The 25,933-nt window shown below is 29.2% G+C and overlaps 1 protein-coding gene across 1 annotated transcript in view; it reads right to left on the bottom strand.

The window, feature by feature from the left end:
- Positions 1–258: 258 nt before the first annotated feature.
- Positions 259–25,933, bottom strand: part of Tctp (translationally controlled tumor protein) — a 31,689-nt gene continuing 6,014 nt past the window's right edge. The window contains exons 3-6 of the mRNA XM_075355756.1: positions 15,741–15,928; positions 8,500–8,615; positions 6,080–6,226; positions 259–693 (exon numbers count right to left, since the gene is read on the bottom strand). Of these exons, the coding sequence (XP_075211871.1) occupies positions 6,111–6,226; positions 8,500–8,615; positions 15,741–15,928 (420 nt within the window). The 3' untranslated portion in view covers positions 259–693; positions 6,080–6,110. The remainder of the gene's footprint in view (positions 694–6,079; positions 6,227–8,499; positions 8,616–15,740; positions 15,929–25,933) is intronic.

A 25,933-nucleotide genomic window follows, 5' to 3' on the forward strand; every position in this document is an offset into this window, starting at 1 on the left:
GTTCTCAAATACTGCTTACTTAAATACAAATACCAAACAATTAAGTGTGTATATTAATATAGATATATTTCTTTCCTAACTAACTTTACTACCCTCAAAAGGAACTAACTAACCTTCATAATGAGCCCTAATTTCTTTTTAATTATAATCCCTGTAATCTAGAGGAAGCAGACTTGAAATTTATCACATAATATAGTGTAAAAAATATTTTTATGGGTAGGAACATTGAAGTATGGAACAACATAATATGAAACACTATTAGAGATTTGTATAATTTTTATTTCTGAAATATAGTTAAAAATATTACATCATTAAAATATTAAGGGCATGTAAATAAATAAACAAACAATTTTTCCTGAAGGAATTATTATGATCAACAGTTGCACACAAACGACCATTACCATAATGATGAGTGCATGTGGCCAGGAATTTACATTATTACACAATCAGTTCTGAAGGAATTTATTGCCATGTAAATATTTTATTTCATTGGAACATCTTTCCCCACCTTCCATGATAAATAAATATAAAGCAATAATATAACAAAATAAAGTATATACAATGCTGATTATTAAAATTTTAACAAAATAAAAAATACTATAATATACAAAAAAAAGTATTGATCCTTGAATAATAGCACTATAACATGTTTTCAGTTAATTTTGAATTTTAGCACAGAATGATGTCCATTACCTGTAAAAAGAGAAAAAAATTCAGTAAATAAAACATTAAAATTGTAATAAAATTTTCTTTGCTTTTAAAAATTATAAGGGAATCTGTTAATTGATGCTAGATCAATATTGGATAACTGAAAATAGTGAACAGAAGTTTCGTTTCAAGTGACATTAGAAGGCAGCACAACACAGCTAACAGTTATTTAGTTACAGTTGCTGTGTGAAAAATGCATGAATGCCTACTCAGTTTGAAGATGACAACCATGCTAAGTAACAGGTTATAATTTGTGGGCAAAATGGTTTCGTATAAAGGATATTCAGAATGGAATGTTAACACTCTTGCAGCAAATTTTCTTAATGACAATCAAAAGTTGTTTAAAAAAGATCAATGTGATCCTTACTAGATAATGTATTACCATAATTGGAACTTCTAAAAAGTGTGCTCTGGATTGATGCCCAAATAACTAATTTAACATTTTTTCAACTACTTTATAGACATTCCTTTCTTTTAGCACCCGCCACACAATTCCTTATCCCCACTATCAGGAACACTAATAATGTATTATAATACCATTTCTTCTCAGTCACTTGTGTCAGCGCAAATATTGTGTCCATAGGAGTATTAATCTTAATTCAACAAACCAACAGTGCAGCCCTATTTTTGATTTTGATGATATTTAGTATATAACTCTACCATGTAGTGCCAAAAAATATTTTTTTAAAAGTAATGAACTATCTTTCTAACTCACAAACAGGTAAAAACAGTCATTTTCATCACTTTTTCCACTAGCTGTAACATTATTATTTTCCATCATATAGAGGGTCAAAAAGAGCTTTTCGGAAAGAGTAAAGAACTTCATCTTAGAATACTCAAAATTCATTTTGTTAAGTAATCAAATCTTTTAATGTTTACTTTTAAGTTGCATTTACAATTTTTTTTTTTTTAAATTTTGGGCTCAAAATAAATAATGAAGGGCTTAGGATAACAGGCCAGTTTTTTTTACAGTTTAACTCTTAGATAATAGTAGTACTTAAAAAAAAAAAAAAAGGCCACCAAATTGTAAGATTTTGAAAATGTCTCATTTTCAGCGACCAAAACCCACATGTGGCAAAAATCTGATATGTTAACAGCAGTAAGTAATTTTTACGCACTTTAAAACCATATAAAATTTGGTTTGTTATTCACAGGGGTTGACAAGTAATGAAGCCAACAATACTGCTAAAAACACCGTTCCTTCTAACCGTAAACAACATATCCAAAAATACTGATGTGTATGTTTTTCAGTTTATAAAAATTACAACTTAACTCATTAGAATGAATTAATTAATAAATAGTCAATTACAAAATGATAATTCAAATACATTAACAAGTTGTTCAATTCACTTTTACCTTATTTTATAAGGAAGTAATAAATAAATCTTGTACTTTTTAATAAAAAATTTCACATAACTTAGTACTCCTGCCATTTTTTTATTGAGTAGAACTGATACGTCCTTATTCGTCTTTGGTGTAATGTTGTGTCCTCTTCCAGTAGTTATAGAAAAAGCTCTAAAGAGTGAGAATCTTTGAAATATTTTCCAGTTGAACCTGTGTTTGAATAACCCCGATTGATTTCTTGAATGAAGTACCAGGATCCTGCAGATGGAAAAAGGGTTTTCGATATTCCTCTTCCTGTTCAAGTATTTTGACTTTACTAACTTCACCTAAACACTACTTGTCATTGTATATGCAGCAGATAAAAATAATCCCAGCTCTCTTGCAGTAATCTGAGCACTTCTTAGTGCCTGGACATTTTTCACACTGTGACAGCATGCACGTTTCATTTTCATGGATGAAAGAATTTTATAATCATATTTCATTTTTAATTACGTTTTTCTTTGAAGGCTGTGAACAATTCTTTTAAGTTACAAAGATAAGCCTTTTTTGAATATTAATTTTCTTCTTGTCAGCTTGTCTTAAAGAGACACAATCCTTCTTACCTATCATCATTCTGAAAAATCTTGGACACATTTAATAACATTTTTATAAATTACAAGACTGGGTTTCTTTTTGCAGATTTGTGGCAAAATTCCACTTGTTTTAATAAGTTTTTGGATTGATGGGCTAAATACAGACTAACACTAAACTCACTTTGATTTTCCAGCTGCTTGGTAATAAACTTAAAATATTAATTTTTTCCTGTGTTGATGTAACTGCTTTCATTTTATCCTTTATTTTAATGATTAATTCTTTATATTCCCTACCTAAATCAGCATAGTTTTATGGTACTAAACTGGTTTTTTCCGCAGAAATATTTAAATCAAAGGAATTGTTTAATTTACTGATAACTGACTAAGCTATTTTTGTATCTTTATTTTTTAAATTGGTTCCTTTGCACTCTTCGATAATTTTTTAACCTTAATGGAGGGGGGGGGGTGCCAAAAGTGCTTAACAAACTTTATTCACAAACTTGACTAACACGTTGTGGCTAAAGTATATCTTGACATTATGGTTCGCTTTCTCTATCATCTTGTGGTTTTTGTGTTTTAAGCATTTTGTACACATGCCTGAATTAATTTTAAATTTGGATTGCTTGTTGAAAGTGTCAAAGAAATTTCTTAACCGGTTTAGTGTGACAGCTGAATGGGTCAGAGCAACATTTCCCATTAATATGAAAACATTTATCTAAATATGTGGTTTTATGAAAAGTACAGATATATTTTGTTTCAGTACATCCACTTCTTAAAGATATCAATGTTATCTTCTGTTCTGTAAACTCTAAAATATCATGCAATACTGAAGATATACTGTAAGTCAATTTGTGACGTACTGCTTCAGTGAGAATGCCTATTGAACACTCCATAATCTGTTTTTTATAAAATGCAAGGGTTCTTACAATAACAGTACAGTTAGTATAAATTATAAAACTACCAACTGCACCTCACTTTGCCTTATCCCCAGTCTGTCTACAAGTAAAATAAAAATTTCTCAAATTAATAAATTAAAAATAAAAGATACTGCATAAAAGAGAAGTTCACTGCAACAATACAACACATCACATTGAAATCAAGCAGTAACTGAGCCTTCTACAATGTTTACATTCAGGATTACGCTAACATTCATGTCTATTCACTTTCAAGTTTAGAGTTTATGTGTAAGAGTCATACTTTAAGCAATAAACTATCTAGAATATAAGCTATCTCATAATAGACATACCAAAATATTTTGTACAGTAGACCTACATTATCATCTGAATAAATACATGCTGTGAATTTTTTGTATACATTGTTCAGTTAGGAGTAGGGTTTTTAGTGGTTTTACTCATCAACTTCTTTGAGTAACAAAATAAATTTTATATGGTTTTTAAATATATAAGTAAGTACTTACTGCTGTAAACATTTCAGACTTTTCCACCTGTACCGTACAGGGTTTTTGGCCCCCAAAATGAGACATTTTTAAAATCTTATGATTTGGCGGCCATTTCTTTAATGGACACTTAGATTGTTGTAAGTACTACTAGTACCTAAGAGTTAAAAGGTAAAAAATAGGCCTGTTACCCTATGCCCTTCATTATTTGTTTATGTAACAAAATGAATTTTGAGTACACTAAAATGAAGTTCCATCTTTACTCTTTCCAACAAGCCCTTTTTGACCCTCTGTACGATGTAAAATAAGAATGCTACAGCTCATGGAAAAAGTGACAAAAATGGCTGTTTTTATTTGTTGGCAAGTTAGAAAATAGTCTATTACTCAAGAAATTTTTTTTTAACTACAAGCTGGGTAGTTATCATATACCAAATATCATCAAAATAAAAAATAGTGATGCAATAAAATTTTTGAAAATTTGTTCAATTAAAATGGAATACCCCAGTAATGGTTCTACCATATCTTAGAATTCTATCTGTTGCTTTTCCAAACCCCCTTCAGTCTTCCTCAGATGCGATTTTCCAATACCCTTATTGAAAGAATATGATTTTTTAAATTATCATGATCATTAATTTTGGAATCTAGTTTAATAAGCAGCAGCATCATCTCACTTTATAACTTGCACAGTTTCCATAAGTGTGTGTATTTGTTAATACTAGAACCATAGTTATGCAGCAGCCATGTACTAGAGAAGTAAATACTTTTAAGAACAACTTTTTCATTCTATTCCCATAGGTGGTATGGGTGTTCACCAGTTTTCATGATATTTTACAAAAATGTATATTTTCCAAATTATAACTGTCGAATGGTTTAACTTTTTATCTTAGTAAAAAAATCTTAATATTGATTGTAATTAGAAAGAAATACACAAAAAGTTCTGGCTTAAAAAAAAGAAGTATAACTCTGAACATTTTTTTTCGTATCATCTTGTGAATCTAAAAAATGTTAAGGTGGTTCCTCTTAATTTCACTGAAAACAAGCAATTTTATGCCACTTTTAGAAATAATAGAGTAACTTTTTTTATGATTTTATAGTTATTTCGTGCACATAAACTTAGTTACTAAAACTTTAGATTGATCTCCAAACAGATTAAAATTATGGAAGATCTAACTAACACATACAACATAAACAATAAAATATTTAGGGTTTTAAGTAAATATCACAACATTTGCTAGAACTTAACTTATAAACGTATAAGTAAAGCTTTTAAAACTTTTTTTACCAATTAAACATAACTTTGTAACAAAGGGATTGAATATTTAGAACAAATTAACAAAAACTAACGTAATACAAATTTTGATAACATGGGATATGCTATTGGAGTACTTTGCAGAAATAGCAAATAGTTCAATTAACTTGTAGTGCAGCAGTACACTGTACAAATATAACAAAGAGCTTTATTAGTTCTTATAAAAAATTATGCCATGGCATTAGTCAACAAATTTCACTATTTATAATAATTTTCATATATGTTAACATTATTAAACAATTCTCTCTTTGTTAATTCTGATATAGACAAAAGTCCTGAAACTGAAATCGAAGATATGATATTGTCTTGATTCATTGTCTTGCAAAAAATAAAAATCTGCAGTCTGATATTTTGAATCCTGACCTTAAGTGTTAACCATTAATAAAACTTTTTAAAACAGTTCAAAATTTAAAGATCTTTATTTCCGCACTCAGACCCAATCTACTTATACAAACCAAATTTCCACGAGCAGAGGTATTTTAAATTATACAGGAACTAGAAGTGGATCAATTTCTACAAGACTGATATACAGAAATTACTTAAGAGGTTACTTTTAGATAACTGAATAATACAACTGAACTTCTGTTTAAAACAAATCATGGATAATGATTTGTTTGTTTGATGTTGATTCTTTGTTTGAAGAAGTTCATTTAAAGACTTAACACATACTTACTGTCACAAAAAATTACAAGATTTTGTAACTACCTTACAAAAAATTAAAATAAATCACAATAATACACGTAACATTACCAGTTGTTCCAATATATAGCAGCAATACATGCTAACATTTCTCTTCATTCAGACCATGTTTAAAAAACATAAGAACAGGTACAGAATCTCCATCAAGTTCTCTATATTCCAGAAGTGCAATCATTCCATCTACATCCATAGATTCACCTGTAAGAAATGAATTTATTTAAATACTGAGAATAATAAAAATTAGTTTCATATTAAATATTTTAATTTAGAATATTGAAAAAGCAACTTTGCACAATAAAATATCAAATAAAGTAGATATCTTGCTAATCATGAAATGTAAATAATAGTTCAGTCTTACAAACTTTTAGTAATTCATTAAGTTTTTCTATTCTTATTAATGAACAAAAAAGCAATACAATAGTCATAGTCTGGTGTAAGAAGTACAGTATATACTTGTTAATAATTATATTAAATAAAGAGTAAATTAGCATTTTCATTTTAACATTTAGATTCAGAGCAAAATGGATTTTGTTAATTAATTATCAGATGTTAATTTTATAGAAAATACGACATGAGTTTTGCATAGAATCAAGTCATAATTAAAGTTTGAGAAAATAAGCAATTGTTTTGAGCCCTAATGTGTTCTGTAACCTCACTATATTATGGATTCTCCACTGACTCACACAGAGACTTGCGCTTCTGAGACATTTCCTAAACGCATATGAATGATTTAGCATTCTGTAGCAACAGACTTCCATAGTACACAGTTTAATGTTTCTCTCATCTAACTTACGCATTTGTTAATATAAATATCAAGCTGTGTCACAAATGACATTACTATTACAGGAAATTTTGTAAAATAAATAAGTTATGTTCAGCTGAGAATTCTAGATTAGTCTTAATGGTTTGCTCAGGATTTTCCTACGATGAGGCTAATGCCAAAAACAAATGTCTTGGTTAGCTACTTGATTAGGAATTGAAAATTTACACATAGTGATAAATTATTGAAAAAATTTAAAACACTACAAAATGTCATCACATAAAATAAGAGATGAACAAGACTGCGTAAATGAAGATGCAATTAACAGTTAGTTTTTTTTTTGTGTGGAGATTTTGACATATGTGTCACAAATGATGTCTATGAATCAGCCATACAATTTTTTTCCAAACAGAACTGCTGAAAAAAATCTGTTAAAAAAGGGGAGGTGAGCAAAGACAGTTTCATTATGGATGGTGGTGATAAAAAAAAAAAAAAATGGTTAAAAAACAATTTGTAATTAAAATATTCTAAAGCATTTCACGGTGGATGAATGTTGTATAACAAAGTTCTTATTATATGAATAAAAATAATAAAAAAAAAATGCGAATGACTTCTAGTCTTTTAAAGCAATGGTTTCTTACAATTGATGCCATATGAATTATAAGAAGAATACAGCTGTCTTTATCAGTTAGGGGAAAATTAAATGATTCTGAATAGGAAGAGAATTTATCTGGTGTTTAAAGGAAATTTCAGAATACACTGCATAAACAGAAGCAAGTAAACCAACAAAAAGTACTTTTTATTGGCACTGGAAATTTTTAGATACTGAAAAGCAAGTTCCTTTTGGCTTTAAATTTAATCTTATTTTTACTCATGTTAAACCAAATTAGACATTAGACACCTATTTCCATTGGATTTAATATGTATTGAAATAGTTTAAACAAGCATAATCTTTAATTCTTTATGCATTATGTTTAATGAGTTTGTGAGTAAATCTTCTCTGATTAATTAAACTTTCCCAAATAAAATAAATATTTCATAATAAAAATAGATTAGACACTGTATTAACATTTAAATACGGTTAACTGATTAAGAGAATAAAGAAGTATAGCAGACAAGCAGCTTTTCACTTGGAGAGAGCAAAGTTCGTTTGAGGTTATAAAATACAATTATAAGCAACAATCTTCAGTCACAGTCATAAACATTTCTCTTATTATATTGCCAATTCAGACAAACTTTCTGCCAGAAGTATTTTGAGAGTAATAAACAATTTATAAAGTCTATAAATACAACTTGTACTGAAGGTACAAGTTATAAGGAGGGCTATATAATAGCAATCATTTAAAAGGGCACTTTAAGGCTGCCTACTTCTGTAAGATTACTACTGAATTTTATCACTTTTTTACCATCAAAATAAATTTTACCTCTTGAAACTTTGCATTGCTTATGTTTCACAGATAAAAATTTATGCAAACTTAGTTCAAAAAAAGAGAAGCCAATGTTTTCAAACAAATAAATTTTAAGAATTTTTTAAATAACTGCTAAATCAACAAATATGTATGTTAGAGCAAATTATTTCTAAAAGAAATAACTATATAAATATCCTTAAAATATAATACAACTTAATGAACAAAACAATTAAAATGATAATTTTCTTAATTTTTCGGTAGCTAATCAATCACTTATAAAGATATAAAAAATACTCAATTACCTGTAAAGAATTGGAGATCCTTAAACCTACTGAGAAGATCTTTCATTACTTTGGTCATGTTAGTTTTAAATGTGTTTACATCATCTGGATTTTTCTTTTCAATGTGGTCTACCAATCTATAAACAAAGCAACCATTGGTAATAATTTTTTTTTATAAATACAAACAAAAATCTTCAGCATCATGTTAATGTGAACAAAAACATTTTAATTCAATAATTATATTGTTACATTTCACAAAATAAATCCCACATGATCAATAGATAAAATGAAATTATTTCTCTTAAATAAGAATGATAAAAATAATGTAATACTTTTTGTAATAATGTAATACAAACCCCATTAAAGAAGTACAGTCAACTCCTGCTTATCCATGAGCAGTTTAACAACGAAGCCTCTAGAAAAAAATAAAGGGTTAAAAAGGTATAAAGAAGGTAAGAAGTTAAAGTTTTTTATTGTTCTCGGACAGATTTTACTCCATTCATATGTTACTTGTGTGTGCTTGTTTTGAATATAATGCTGTACTATAGTTCATTGTACGATATTGTTCTACGCAAACTACGTAGTTCTAATGTAAGAAAATGTTTTCAGTCACTAAAACAATCAATCGTGCTTTATTATTTTTTTTAATCTAAGAGTAAAATGCACAATTTGTATATAGTATGCAGTGGCAAACAATATTTCCTACTGCTCATTTCATGGTTGGGGAGAAAAGTGGTGGTAATATTAATTAAAGTTCACAACATAAATAAATCTTAATAACACAAACTGACTGTTCTTCCCATTGCACAACTAATGAAAAATGCTATCAAAGATATAATTATGGAAATCTATGTTGCATAAAAGTAGAGAAAGTAAAAGACAGGTTTAATCTGAAAGAAAGTGGTTTGTGGCAGTGTACTGATACACTTTCACCACTTTTTAACAGTAATGAATGATATATATAAGGTGGGATAATTTTTTATAAGAAATATGAAAGGAGTGGTATTTAGAGTTGAATACAGTACATTCTAGTTGGGCTGTATTTAAACAGATAACTGATGACATTTTCAGGGCTGTCATAAGATGTTCAGCAACTGAAAATAATGTGCCCCCTTCATAAGAAAATACACGAGATGACTAGCAGGAGTGGGATGACTGTAAAGTTATAAAAAAGTGGCAGAACTAGAAAAAGTCAATTTATTACCACTACACTAAACAAAAACATAAAATTCATAAAAATTAAAAAAAACCCTATATGAACAAAAACAAACTTTATAGTAAACAAAAAACAAAAGTAACTTTTCCCTAGCTTTTTCATTTGCAAATTGATTAATAATATCATATGTATTTAAGTTAAAATACGTCACACTATGGATAAAATATTCAATTTAATTTGCTCTGTCCCAAAGAAGACTGTAAATAATTTTTTGCCCTTTTCAGTGCTGAAAAAGATATTTTGCTGCTGCAATTTTTAGTGGCAAAACTTAAAAAAAAAGCGCAGTGCTGTGGCCACATTAAGAAATGTAAACTCAATTTTCAAGTCAATTATTGTCCTTAGTTATATTTTTTGTATTTTACAATAAATATACGCGTTTAAAATGAGGGTATTCCTCAATAAAATTAAATTCTAAACCATCCATATATATTTTGTACGACTTTGGACCATTCTTTCTAATTGTCTTCACTGAAAAATTTTTAATTGACCAGAAACCCTAATTTCAAATAAATGTCATCATAGGCACGCACACTTTCTCTTTAATACTTCTGCTAGAAGTTTATCAATAATAGCATAATATGTATTTATGTGGAATTCGTTATTGGCATCAAATTTAACTTCTTCCAATGTATTTTCATCATACTAAATTCTTCTTTTGCACATTCGTTTGTATTCATCACACATCTGGACAATTTTATACCTTCAGATTTATAATGATTAAGAGATTCTGTATTTTGTTTAGACTGTAAAAATTCTTCTAAAGAAGCAGATAACCCAATGATGAATGCTTTCAATAGTATTATCAATTTTTTGGAGTGATATATTAGTTTTATCTATGATTTCTAATATGGTGCTCCAAAATTCTACCATAATAACAGTTTCCAGTGAGTTGAACTCATTTAACAACCCCTCAACTTACAACTTTTGTTACAGGCTTTTGAAAATTATCTTCGTAAATTTTTTTCATAGCTTCTTTAAAATTTTAGTAACCGGAAATAGCTCACTGTATCAGCTTTTGCTGACCAACAGGTGTCGGTTAATTTTTTAGGAACTTTGTTTTTTTGCTACTAGCATATCTTTCAAAATTTCCCATCTTGATGACGTAGCAAAGAAATTCTATGGCTTTTGTAGAAATAAAAATAATTTAGTTGCTTTTACGCAGTATTCTGCTGCCAATTCTCCAATTAAATTTAAAGTATGTGCTGCACAGGGTACATAAACGGCAAGATTGATTTTAGATTTAATGTGTGTTTGGAGGCTGCTGTATATACCAGACATATTAGTGGCATTATCATAAGATTGTCCTCTATAATCTTCCAAAATCGAATAATAGCTTTAAAATACGATCTTCCATTACTGTGCTCTTATGGCCAATATTTTCTAAAAACTTGAAAAAACCTTTCAACAAGTGTCTCATTTTTATTGACTTAACTAATGACAACAGTTAATTGATCCATATGGGAAATATCAGGCATCTACTCTACTATAATGTAGTAATACTTTGCTTCTTTTAATTCAGAGGTAATAAAACTTCTGACATTTCTACCCATTATTTTGATGAAGTCATCGCAAATATTTGCAAATAAGAGACATGCCCAGTACCTTTATTTGCAAAATTAAATATATGTTGGTTGTAAGATGGGATCAAATTTTGCTAAGAGTTCTGTACATCCTAAATAAATAATTTCCATTGTGTTTATCCCAATAATTTGATTCTCTCCCCAAAAAGCCAACCCATTGAACTTAAAAATTTGTTCTAAAATATTTTTCCATTGATAAAATTGAATAATTTTTGAAGTATTCACAGTTAACAAGTAAATGGGTGTTTTCTTTATGCAGGATGGAATTTTTATAGTCCAACATTTTTTCACAGTTTCCAATCGTTGAAACCTACACTCGGTGTACTCACACTACCAAATAGTTTGCAAGGGATGCAATAAACTTTTCCTGAAGAATTTGAGTATAAAGCCAGTTTCTTTTTGGTTGTTTTCAGTTTAGTAAATGTCTATAAAATATCGTTTTAGTAGCATATCTGCTCTACGATTTGTAAACCACTTTAGATGCCATAAAATCTGTTTTTGAATATCTACATCTAAGTTAGATATGTTCTTCATTATATCTATTATTTTATCTTCGCTTAATCTTCCCCATAATACAGGATCATCATAATTAACACTCAACATATTAACTTCATCTTCAGCTAAATATTCTCTTCCCTGATTTTCTGGCCGTGGCTATTGCAGGTTTTGTTGCTCCTGCTCCTCTTGTTGTTGAGTATCTTCTTTTTCTTTCTCATTTTATTGTTAGGCATTATTATCATACTGTTGTTGATTTTCTTCTTTTCTTATGTAATACTTTCTATTTCATTTAGAAAAGGTTATTTTGTCATAAAAAGATTCTGAATAAAAATAACTAATAACAAGAAGAAAAAATATAACACCAATAAAAATTGCTGTCCCCTGGGGCTATAGCTCATTTAGTCCGTGGTTAAAGTTGCCCTGGACATTTTTAAATCTAATTATTTCCTTCTCACTTCCAATTACGTTCTGCAACTAGTGTGGGGGAATAAAATGAAAGAAAGTCAGCAGTTGAAAATAAAGCTCATGGTGTATGTAAATGAAACGGGCAAAATTAAAACCATAACATAAGTAAAGGAAATATTTAAGCAAGAGAATTTGAAGTACCTATATAATGGAAAAAAAGGAAAAGAACAGTAAATGAATAAATGAACACTGGAAGGCTAATGTCCCTAAGTAATGAGAAATGTATGTAACAAAGAAAAAATATGGGTGAAGAAATATAAAACAGGCTTCAGATTTTTAAGTTTTTTAAGCAGACAGGTTATTAAGCAATAAGCAATTAAGTTATAAGTTAATAAGTTATTAAGCAATAAGTTAATAAGTTATTAATCTTAAGCAATAAGATTAAGCAATAGCATGCCACACAGCTTCGAACTATGAAAATCTTCAATGCAACTGAGAAAAACTAAATGATAAAAACCCAGAAAAAATCTATGCAAATAGAAGGGAGTAATAAGGACAAGATAATCCTTTCAAAATAAGTAAAAGAAATCAAGGATTGGCTTTAAAGAATGACCAAAAAAATTTGGCAAAGGAATTAAGTAGGAAACTAAATAAGATGAATATTTAAAACATTTAATGCAAATGCTGTTAAGACGAATTATTAATAACTCTCACGTAACTGAAAAGAGAAAACCTACTATAGATTCTGTTTACAAAGTAGTTATTTGTTAGAAGTAAAATGTCATTTCGCAATCTCATACTGAATTTGAGTTTTGAATGGAAGAAAACTAGTAATAAAAACTCTTTGAAAAACATGATATAAGACTGAAAACAATGGTGATATGGTAAAGGAAAAATGTATAGAATATTGTGTATGCAGATTTATGGCCATAGCAATTATACAACCAGAAAAAGCTTGGATTGATAGAGAAGTAAAGATGGCTACTTTGCACCAATTTCTAAAGGAAATCCATCTAATAGTTAATGCTGGCAGAGAAACCGGTTTTGTTCCGAACTGTTTGTTAACGTTTTAAGTCAGACTTTACATCAATGGACTATTACAATGAAATAAATTATTTTAATTTTAAAAGTGGGCTGAAGAAATTTTAATCCACAACTTGCCAGATGAATCTGTTATCATTCTTGACAATGCACCGTATCACAATGTGATTGCCAACCCCTCTCCCAATTCAAATACCCATAGGGCTCAAATACACAATTGGTTGAGGGGAAAACAAAATTCATTTTTCAATGTTAAATCTGGAGAGATGTATCAATTGTGCAAATTGTGAAACCTAAAATAATAAAATATAGATTTTATTATTTTGAATCAGTACTGATGCCAAATAGGAAGTATGGTCAGAGGTTAAACATCATGTAGGAATAACAATGCAGTAAATATATGTAATGTGACCTCAGTTCAACAAGGTTCTTTTTTTAATATGAAAATGAGATTTCAGGAGTATTCTATTCTATAGTATTCATTCTATATCGATATCTTACTGTGCAGTGATTAGTCAATTTCAATCTAATGTTACAAAAATCTCAATTAATTATACCTCTATTTGGACTCTATAACAAAAATTTAGAAGAATAAAGTTCAATTTTGAGCTAATAATAAATCTTGTTCAATGAAATAAATAAATAATTTATACAAATTATTTATTACATAAATCAAAAAAAGTCTAGTGAAATATTCTCTGTAGTTACAAAGTATTTTATTTTTACATTGTTTGATGATTCTGAAGGCAGTTTCTCCATCTCTAATGAAACTTTTTCATCTCCTAATGTACTAGAAGAAATTTGGACAAACATTTCAGTTAAACCATTGGTTCTCTATAGTAACACTGAAAGTACTGAGGCAGAGAAAAAACTCTAATAAAACATAAGAAAAAATCCAGAGTACGGTCTCATAATCCACTTAATGGGAAAAAACATATAAATAAAAGAAACTACCCATCTAAGAAGGAATATATTTCTAGCAGCGGTAGCAAGGTAAAACCTGCAATGATTAAGACTACAAAAAATTGTAATAATTCTTATATTTTTACTTGTTCTAATCACAATTCTGACGACAAAATCACAATTTTTAATTCTTACTACAAATTAGATTATGAACCAAAAAGTTCTTTATGCTAAATAATACTATTGAAAATGTTACAAAGCCTAAAACTAAAAAGCGGTTACAGTTTTCAAAAAACTGATACAAAAATTAGGGTAGAAGAACTTCTTTTTAAATAACTTATGCGCAAGTCAAAAACCCATCTAGAATGCTCACAAAAATAAGAGCATTTCTGGAACACCATTTTTCTTTTGTTTGTGTTCTGGTATTACTTTGTTAACAAAAACACAAAGTTATGAGGAACAATAATTGATATAGTTGGCAGGTATTGCAGTTATTAATTTAACAATTTGTAATTTTTACTTTAATCGTTTTCTTATTTTTTGTAATTTCTAGTAATTTTTTTTTTAGAATATAAACTGCAAGTACTGGGCTACTAGAAAAAAATTGTTTCAGTTGGGTAAGTGCAAGATTGAAACTTGCAATCTAATTCTTGTTTCCTTATTAGATTCTACAACTAGGGAGTAAAATTAAAATACTGTATTTCATTAATTTTTAGTCTGGTTTTCTAAAACTTTTCAAGATAAGTTTTATGTAGTCGCTTACATGATCCATAATAACTAGTAAAAGTAAAATAAAAATGTTTTCATAAAATAAAAGAAAAACAGCATAATAAAAAAATAATCTTATTGGAAATATTGTTGACTGAACCTTATTGACTTCACTACACAGTAAGCACATTCATTTTGTTAAGTTCCAAATAAAGCAACACAAAAATAAAATCAAAATAATGAAAAATTAGAGTAAGGAAGAAACAAATTCCTGTTACATACTGTTAAACACAACCTTAACAATTGTTTAGGTAAAGTACATGCTCATGGTGATATAATGCAGATCTGAAAGATTAAAATTGCTATCCTGAAAATTTATTTACTCTCCTGAGGTCACAATATATATGTGTATGAAAATATATTTCTTATTAGTTATTAAAACGAGTGCTCATTTTTCTTGTTAAGATCTTTATAGTCATGTCCAGATTTGGCAACTGTAAATCAAGGGAATAATAATACATGCTTCAACATCAGTTTTGAATAAATAAGTCCTGACTGTAGGGCACTACAGAATTCTGATCGCAGAGTTGAACATGCTTAGAATGTCAGCAACACTTAAACTGATGCAGCAAACAAAAAATTTAGTTGGTTAGCAGATGAGAAAGTGGGTAATGTTATAATAGAAAATGTAAGAATTAATACTGCTTGTACGCGGAGGAAAAAACTCATGTTTTAATAAAGATCATTTGTTCAATTTCTTCTTACTTCTCAAGAAGACTAAAAAAAAAAATCATTATCCCTAAACTGAAACTTTCACATTCTAATTGAGTTGGTTACAAGATCGATAAATAAGAAAATTTAGAAACAGAATCCAGTTTAACACAGTTATCTCTAGTAATATATTTACATACTTTTTCATATAGTCCTTAAGGTAAAGAGTGTATTGTTTCTTGTCACTGAAAGCATACGTCTCTTGTAATCTGTGATTTAACACAACATCAACACCAGATTCAACAGCTTCATCTGTACCCTCAAGAGATTCTTCTGCAGATGGATTGAAGCCATCGATTTGAACATCACCCTGTTTTCTAGTAACATGCTGGAAAAAAACACAAAGAAATCATTTTTAATAAAAAAACTTTAATAATAAATGTGCACAGTGGTACAAGCATACATTCAAGGTATTTCTTTTTTTCATTAAATTAAATTTTTAATGGTAAATTTAAATAGTGTAAAAACTCTTAATGTATGTCTTCAAATGCCATAATTTTCTTAATTACTGTAGCAGTAAACAACTTCAAGACTCGTAATTTTGCATGCATTGCTCCCATAGCATCCATAATGCAGAGTTATGGGTATTACAGCATGCACATATTTAATAAATTAAGTATAAAAACTTTTTCAATAAATAAATGTTCTTTTTAGGAAATGTTTTTGCAACAAAATATGTAAAAGGGATATTCCATTTTAATTCAACAAATTTTCAAAACTTTTATTGCATCACTCATTCTGATTTTGATGATATTTGGTATATGATAACTACCCACCTTGTACTGGTCAAAAAATATTTTTTTATATTTAAAAAAATTTATATGAGTAAGACTATTTTCTAACTTGCCAACTGGTAAAAACAGCCATTTTCAACACTTTTTCAATGATCTGTAGCATTCTTATTTTCATCATACAGAGGTCATCAAAAAGGCCTTTTTGGAAAGAGTAAAGATGGAACTTCATCTTAGTATACTCAAAATTGTTACATAACCAAATCTTGTAATGTTTACTGAAGTACATTTACAAATTGTTTCTTCAAAATTTGGGACCAAAATAAATAAAGGGTTTCGAGTAAGGTCTGATTTTTACCTTTCAACTCTTAGGTACTAGTAGTACTTACAAAACAAAAACAAAAATTGGACTGTTACAGAGTACCCTTCATTTAAAAAAATGGAACACCAACTCGTAAGGTTTTGAAAATGTCTTATTTTTGGGGCCCAAAAACCACTTATGGGACAGGTGGCAAAAATCGGAAATGTTTACAGTAGTAAGTACTTTTTATGTATTTTAAAACCATGTAAAATTTATTTTGTTACTTGAAGGGGTTGATAAATAATGAAGCCATCATCAAAACCACTAAAAATACAGTTCCTCCAAATCACGAACAATGTATCCAAAAATTCACAGAACGTATTTTTTTCAGATAATAATGTAGGCCTACTATACAAAATATTTTGATATGTCTATAATGAGATCCTAATATAAGTATGACATACTCATGAACTCATGTTTAAACACAAAAGTGAATAGACATACATGGACACGAATGTTTACATAATCCTGAATGTTAACATTGTAGAAGGCTCAACTACTGTTTTGATTTAAGTGATATGTTGCAATGTTGCTGGTGTTAATACTACGGTTAAGTAATTTTCACTTGTTTATAAAGTCATTTTATTAACAATGAACATTTCTTTTATGCGATATCTTTATTTTTTATTTTATTAATTAGAGAAATTTTTATTTTAGCTGTGGAGAAATTGGCATAAGAAAAATCTGAGGTCCAATTGCTAGTTTTATAATTTATACTAACTGTATTGTTACTGTAAGATCCCTTGCATTTTATAAAAACGGATTATGGAGTGTTCAATTGGCATTCACACTGAAACAGTATGTCACAAATTGACTTACAACACATATCTTCAGTACTGCATGATACTTTTAGAGTTTACTGAACAGCAAATAACATTGATAACTGTACTTTTCATAAAACCAAATATTTAGATAATTATTTTTAATATTAATGGGAAATGTTGCTCTGACCCATTTAGCTGTCACACCAGCTAAACCAGTTAAGAAATTCTTTGACACTATCAACAAGCAATCCAATTTAAAATTAATTTCTGGCAGAGCAAAAAGTAACAAAATGCTTAAACAAAATACAATAACCATAAGATGATACAGAAGTAAACTGGAATGTCTAGATATAGTTGAGCCTCAATTGTTACAAAGTTGGTGAATAAAGCTTGTTCAGTACTTGGGATTTCTGTAAGACAACCTGAAGGAAGAATATTAATATTAAAAAAAGGCTTATCTTATGTAACGTAAAAGAATTATACACTATACAGCCTTCAGAGAAAAACGTAATATAAAAATTGTTTTTTCAAAATTTGTTGATTTTGAAAATCAGAAAAATCCTAAATTTTGTGTTCTGGCTGGTGGGTCAGATACTCGCTCTGTGTCGCCCACCAAAATGTCAAACTCATGTTATCTGCTCTAAAAATGAAATTTGATTATAAAATAGTAAAAATTTCATGAATTTGTGCTACCATCAAGAAGATTTTGAAATCACAGTTGAATGGAATATTTTTGCCTCACACCATAGAAAAGGACCGTGTGATGGTATTGATGGAACAGTAGAAAGAACAAAGCAAGCTTTCAAAGGATAGTTAATTACTGCAAAAACAATATTAAAATTATAACATTTATTTTCTCCTCTAATAAAGATGTTCAAGAGACTGAAGAATACTTCAGTTCTTGTCAGGTAATCAACAGTCCCAGAAACAGGAACCTTTCAGTTATGTTCAACAAGTCAGAAATATATTCTGAAATATATTCTTTTGGCAACTTCTGAATCAGAAAAATCAATAAACAAGGACATTAGTTTCTGATTGCTTTATAGGTTTACCAAAGCCAGAATGTAAAAATTATGTCTATGCATATACGATGGGAAGAGGTGGTTAGGCGAAGTCAGTGAATTCAAAATACATGAAAAGGAAGAGGAATATTGAATACACTTTTTCCATCCACAGGGCCCTGGTACTTCATTCAAGAATCATTAAGGGATAATAATCAAACACGAGTTCAACTGTAGAATATTTTAAAGATTCTCATTCCTTCAGAGCTTTATCTATCAAATACTGGAAGAAAACACAACATTACATCATCAAAGATGTATGAGGACGTATCAGTTCTATTCAATAAAAAAATAGCGGAGCACTAAGTTATGTTAAGTTTGTTACCAAATATTACAAGATTTATTCATAACTTCCATTAGGAGGAGTAAAATAAGGTAAAAGTGAATTGAACAACTTGTTTATTTGAATTTTTTATCATTTTGCAATTATTATTAATCCATCTGCAATTGACTATTTATTATCTATTTATTCATTCTGAGTTTATTTGTAATTTTTATAATCTGAAAAAAATCAGTATTTTTGGATAGATTGTTTACAAATAATAATAACAAATAATGGAAAAAAAGTGTAATTGTGTAGGTATGAATATTATTTCCTTATATTTATATAGAAAGTTTGCTTCAAGTTATGTAATAATTGTAATATAGTTTAATAAAATTAATTAAATTATTACTAAACAATGGTTGTAAATCAGTTTTAGCAAAATAGTAGCATTTGTTCTAAAAATATAAATGCAACAATATGTTATTACATTTTAATTATTATATTGGCCATTTCTTAAATTTATTTGAAGTTAATGGACTGAGAGGAACATTTTGATAATTTTCCAGAATAGCAATGAAAACTTTAACTTTCACTTTTTGACAGCTTCCTTTAAGCTGAATACTTATTCTACTAAAAGTTGACCTTTTTGAAAACTTCAGAAAAATGATTTACTTGTTCAAAATATGATATTTTTTCATAATTACTTTTCTACTGGATGCATATCACTTTCCAGTATTTTTTATGTTTGAAAGCAGGAAAGCCATACAACACTGACGAATAAGGTGAATTTGAAAGCAAGTTGTAGTGTTAATATAATTTTGCTTGTGCAAATTCCTGTACGGATCGTGTATTGTCATGATGAAAAAGTAACTTTTGCTTTGTCAAACTTAGTCTTTCTTAGTTCATTGTTTAAAGGTGTAATAACACTGCATAAATTTTCCTGGGATTTTCTCTTTCAAGGTAATTATTAAATTAGCATTAATGATATTAGTGCTTCTTTGAATGGTAAATCATTAAATAAAGTTAAAGAGAAGTTTTAATTGAACTTAAAAAAATGCATGTAAATTTCTACAGCTAACTAGTGAGATAAATATCTTTCATAAAATATCTAAATATGGTGATAATAAATTAAACTGAACATATTGAAAGAAAAGTTGCTAAACCAAACACAAAGAAGTTATTACAGCAAGTAATTACAATTCAATTTTGTCATATTACATAAAGAATTGATTTGTTGAATCCTCATCATTTTTTTTTGTCATTACTAGACCTACATTTAAAAAATGTGGAGTTTAAAACTATTAAAATTTAAGGAAATTAAATTCAAACGGTTACACATGAGTTTAAAAAATTATTACGCACATGACAAAACTATACATTGAAAAAGTTTGAATTCAAAAGGAATAAGTACTCTGATCTCTTCTCAAAATTCTTTTACTACAGTAACCATCAATCAGATTGTAGATGTAACTTTAACTAGATTTTAGATCCTAGAATAACACTACTAGCTTTAACAGCTAATGTTATTCTAAATGTGAATTTGATTATGTGAGTAATATTTTGTATTATGATAATCAGTTACTGAGTTCGCTTCTGCTGATTTAATTCTCCCATTCTTCTTCTATATTTTCTACCTTACCTTTTTTACTCAGACCTCTTGCAATGTACTCCTCAAAAACCTTCTTTTTATTTCCTCTTCCTCAAGCTTCTCTAAGTTCCGATTCAACTGACACCTTTTCTTCAGGTTTTTAAACCCTGATCTATATTTCATTATCACTAAATTATGGTTGCCATCAATGTCTGCTCCAGGATAAGCTTTGCAGTCAATGAGTTGATTTCTACATCCTTGTTCAACAATGATATAATCTATCTGATACCTTGCACTACCGCCCAGCTTTATCCATGTGCATATTCTTCTATTATGATTTTTATACTGGTTTAGCAATTACTAAATTATATTTCGTGCAAAACTCAATAAGTCAGCAAATTCAGATTGTGATCGTTTGGAGGATGATTGCGGTATATGTTTAATTTGTAATAATGGTCAAATAATATATCAAAGTTCAAAGGTTGTTTATAATGAAGACAAAGTCTATGTTGTTGGATCAAAAAGCATTAAACTATCATTACTGTGAATTACGGTTTATTTTTATATACTTTTGCTTTAAACGGTATACTTTTTTTTTACATAAGTATAATGCAACAAAGAAAAACTAGTTACAGGTAAAAAAAAAATCACTTTCAGTGTGACTTGATTTCTAAAACATGCAGGAAAGGCAAGTTTTTATACCTCCAGCTTCACTGACAATCACAATCTATCTGTAATGTATCATGTTCCTAATAAGATGACCATGTAAGAGGCAACACATTGCATATACTCCTTATACAGAGATGTATAATGTAAATAATTGTAAGTTTTTTCTAAATAGTGTAAAGTTTTTTTTAGAAGTTCTTTAAGATATTCCACCTCAATTCTAACATAAGGATCAGAAACATGGACAACCTCAGGACTGGAAGACAGTAGAATACATGGTGGAAATGAAACTTTCAAGTAGCGTGAGGAAAAAACTAGAAGGGACAGAATTAGAATGAGGATTTTCAAAGTAGTTTGGGGATGAGAGAATGATGGAAAAAATTGAGAACAGAATGAGATTGTTTGGGCATGCGGCGACGATGACTGAGGAAAAGGTTCCATGAAAAATGCTAGAATGGAGTGGAAGGGAAAGGAGACCGAGAAGATGAAAAGAAGTAGATGGTGATCACTAATGTGCCACCTGAACCATGAAAATGCATAAGGGCTAAGAAGGAAAAGAATAAAGGGTTATATAAAGTAAAATTCATTTAGATTAAGAGAATTTGGGTTGATAATGCAACAAGAACGGTACAACAGACCTTTCTTTTTCCTGTTTAGCCTCTGGTAATTGCCGTTCCAATAATAATTCAGAGGATGAATGAGGATGATATGTATGAGTGTAAATGAAGTGTAGTCTTGTACAGTGTCAGTTCGACCATTCCTGAGATGTGCGATTAATTGAAACCCAACCACCAAAGAACACTGGTATCCATGATTTAGCATCTAAATCCATGTAAAAATAAACTGACTTTACTAGGACTTGAACGCTGGAACTCTCGACTTCCGAATCAGCTGATTTGAGGACGCGTTCACCACCAGACCAACCAGGTGGGTATAACAGAATTGAGTAATGGATTCCTACCAATTAAGAAAAAAGCTGTGAAAAATATAATAAGAGGAATCCAAAAAGGGGCCACAAGAAACCCTTGTGGTAAAGGTAACAAATAACCCTTGTTATAAAGGTTACCGTTGTGGTAAAGGTTTGTTTACCAATAATCCTTTGTAATACTTCCCATTGATACACAATAAATGTTTGTATCATAAGAAGAGTTACTGGACCAAGGTTTGGAATTTCATGGGAAAATGTGAGGGCTCGGTCGATCATTCTCACGCTTCAACTTGGGTCTGGTCTGGCAGGTAAAAAGAATAAGAGTGTAAATACTCTGGGGAAAACCAGCTGAAATCAGTTCCATGAGGAAAATCTGTGATATAAGTTCTATGAATCAGTCTATGCGAGAAGTTATGATGTCAGTCGGCGAAGTGAGTTTGCAATATGAATTCTGCGAATCAGTCTAGCAAGATGTTATGATATCAGTCAGCGAGATCTGTATTCTGTAAGGTCATCAAATTTGATGCGATTAAGGTGATGTCACAAGTAACTCCGGTTCACAAAAACAAGAAATGGTTCGGTGAGCTACTGTAAGACTTAGAGAAAGAGATAATGTACTAAAATTTCATTCATAAATTGTTAGGGTAGTTTTACTTGCGAACAGCAAAGGTATTTGCAGTGAAATAACTTTACACTTGTCTTATCTATTGTAATATTGTTGTTAATACAAGACTACTGGTTAAAAGTGTTAAGACTAGCGGTTAGGCTATGTCTTTTGTCAATGGGACTGGATTCTGGTTTTTATTATTTATCTACCTGTGAATAAATCCTGATGATTACTATAAATTCTGTTTTATATGTAAAATCTGTTTATTATTTACTGTTGCCATTATTATTAATTTGTCTTGTTTTACTTATATTCTTTAACAAATAATAAAATGTAATTATATAAACATTTTCATTTATCAATCTCTCAATATCCTGATTGAGCCACGAAACACACAATATATTTCACTATAACTATAAAAGTAATTTTGGTGTGACTTTTATTAAAACTATAGAAATCTGTATATTTAAAAAACTGTAATGCTATATTTAGAAAATTATAAAAGAATAAAAATTAGTTTGTTTGTAATTATAATAAAAATGCCAATGAAAATTTCTAGAGAAACTGGTGATTTTCAACAAACAATTTTGACATTCATTCAAAAATATTCAATTGCAACACACAGGAAAAAAGGAAACATTGCCTACAACGCAAAAGTCCACAAAGTAGCATTGCCATACAGGTAATATTTATTTGCACATTTGCCTGTGAAACACAACCGCATATGGGGAACTTGCATTATTACTCTTAACATCCTCAACCTGTCTGTACGTTTAACACTATTACTTTCTACTAATTGTGAAATAAATTTCTTTAGACCTTTCTTAATTTATACTATGTGAGCTGAAGGTTTGCCCCCCCTCGCAGTGTTTGTCAACTGAACTGTTAGCTGATTTAGGCAGGAGGGGCGTGCAGGGTTTGTTGTACTATTTAACTGGATGACATCATCAAATTACTAATAACAAGACAGATTTGAATATAAAGTACAAACACATTAAGAATATTGTTAAAGTTTAATTGTGAAGTAGTGCTTGCCATGTAAGTTATTTTGTTTAAACTCATCTGTATTTTGGTTTTCCATATGTTATGTGCATTATCCTGTGTATATTTTTGTAATTATACTTAAATATTATTGAATATTTATTTTCTTGCATATTTTTAGTGTTTTCCTAACATTTGTGGAGTTTTACATCAAAATTTGGAAGGGAAAAAAATTGAATGTCATCAAAAATGATGAAATACAAGAACAAAGAATATATTATTCAAGGTATATTAAATGCCACAAAGATGAAAAATGTCCTCTTGTTTACATAGATGAAACATACATTTTATTTTCTCAACAAAACATGATCAGACAATTCTGATCACGACATACTACTTCATCATATATCAAAAGAGACTGACAAAGCGATAATCATGTATAGTGGCAGCAAGATGCGATTCATTAACAATGCTTTGCTGGTATGGAGAAGTAGTATGCGGGGATTATCGTTAACATAAACTCTGAAAATGTCATGAAATGAGTGAAAAACAAATTTTGTCCAAATCTAACCCTGCAATTGGTTGTATTACTGGATAATACTGCGTAGCATAATAATCACAAGATACCTACCATAAAATACAGTTTCATCCTAAAATGCTTCGACCAAAGCTTCAAAAACCAGTTAGGCTGAATTAACCAAGGCATAAGACATATACTTTGGGATTGCCTTCTGGAAGCTCATGGTCACACAGCCATTCAGTCACTTGCCACCATACCACCTGGATCTAAACCTCACTAAAATGAAATGGGCTAATGTAAAAGGCTGTGCGGTTCAAAGAAACATCACACTCATGTAAAATAACAGAGAAGACTGAAATTACAAAATGAATATTTGGAGAAAGAACATTTAGTTCATCATGTTCAAGAATTTATCAATTTAAGAGAAAGTAGTGATGAAGACAGTGGATTATTCATCAAAAAACAAAGATAATTTTCACAACACTTTTAGAGGAACAGTTTCAGCATCATTGCAAGTCAAAATAAAACAAAAGGATAAGAATAAAATGCATATAAATTAATACAAGGAATTAATAAATTTACATTGCGTATAACATAAAATGAGATAAAAATATGAGCAGGCATCGCATTATGTTTTGCATGACTAGTACACTAGACCGAGAGTTAATACATCTGAAGTGACCTAAGGGTGGTTGCTTGACCAATTAAAAAAAAAAATGAAACTTACCCACTTGTTTCTACATGTCTTAGGAATTTAAAAACTATTTATTTTAATTTTTTTATTTAAGCAGTTTACATGTGGCGGCAATTTTTGTTTTGGTTCGTATACCTATTTTTGTGATTGTAAGGGTTTACAGAAAAAATTATTGGTCCTGGAAGAATGAAAGAAAAAGAAATTTATTTACATTTTCTCAAGGTAAAAGACTGGTCCAGTGGTTTATTAACTTATCTCTCTCTTTCTATGAGAAAATTACCAAAAACTTTGAACATGAAAAACTGTGGAATTTCACTTTTGATAATTTTTTTCAAGAGGCAGCGATGACATACACAGTTTGAATTATTTTTTATATGTAGGTATTTGTTAGTAGTTTTACCATAAATAATATTAATAGAGATAAACTTATCCCTAAGTTATGAATTTTTGAAAACTAATTTTTTTTAAAAATTCAAATTTTGCCTTCAAATAACTCTGATGGGGACGGTGATAAAAATCACAAATTTGCAAAACTAATAGTGTTTTTGTAGATGTTTATGGCAAATAAAAAAGTTTCAAGTGTATTAACTAATAAAAAAGCCTCTCAAAATCCATGAAAAACCAGTTAAAAGCGATACCATTTTGACTCGTTGTTCTGAGGTGTTTTTTGTCTTCTTGGCACTATTAATAATATTTTTATACATATTACTATAGATAAAACAAACTTGTTTGAACCATTCAACTATAGTATTCATGTTGCAACATGCTCAATTAGGGGTATTCCATTTTAATTGAACAAATTTCCAAAACTTTTATTGCACCACTATTTTTCAGTTTGATGGATATTTGATACATGATAACTACCCACCTTGTAGTGGCAAAAAAATTTCATAATTATAAAAAAAATATTTCTTGAGAAACAGACTATTTTGTAACTTGCCAACAGGTAAAAACAACCATTTTCATCACTTTTTCCATGAGCTGTAGCATTCTTATTTTACATCACACAGAGGTAAAAATAGACTTTTTGTAAAGAGTAAAGATGGAACTTAATCTTAATGAAGTAACAGGCCTGTTTTTTACCTTTTAACTCTTAGGTACTAGTAGTACTTATAAAAAAAAATTGGACTGTTACCAAGTGGCCTTCATTAAAAAAAATGGGACACC

The sequence above is a fragment of the Lycorma delicatula genome, chromosome 2 (genome assembly GCF_047948215.1).
Source record: "Lycorma delicatula isolate Av1 chromosome 2, ASM4794821v1, whole genome shotgun sequence".
In the NCBI taxonomy this organism is placed as follows: Eukaryota; Metazoa; Arthropoda; class Insecta; order Hemiptera; family Fulgoridae; genus Lycorma; species Lycorma delicatula.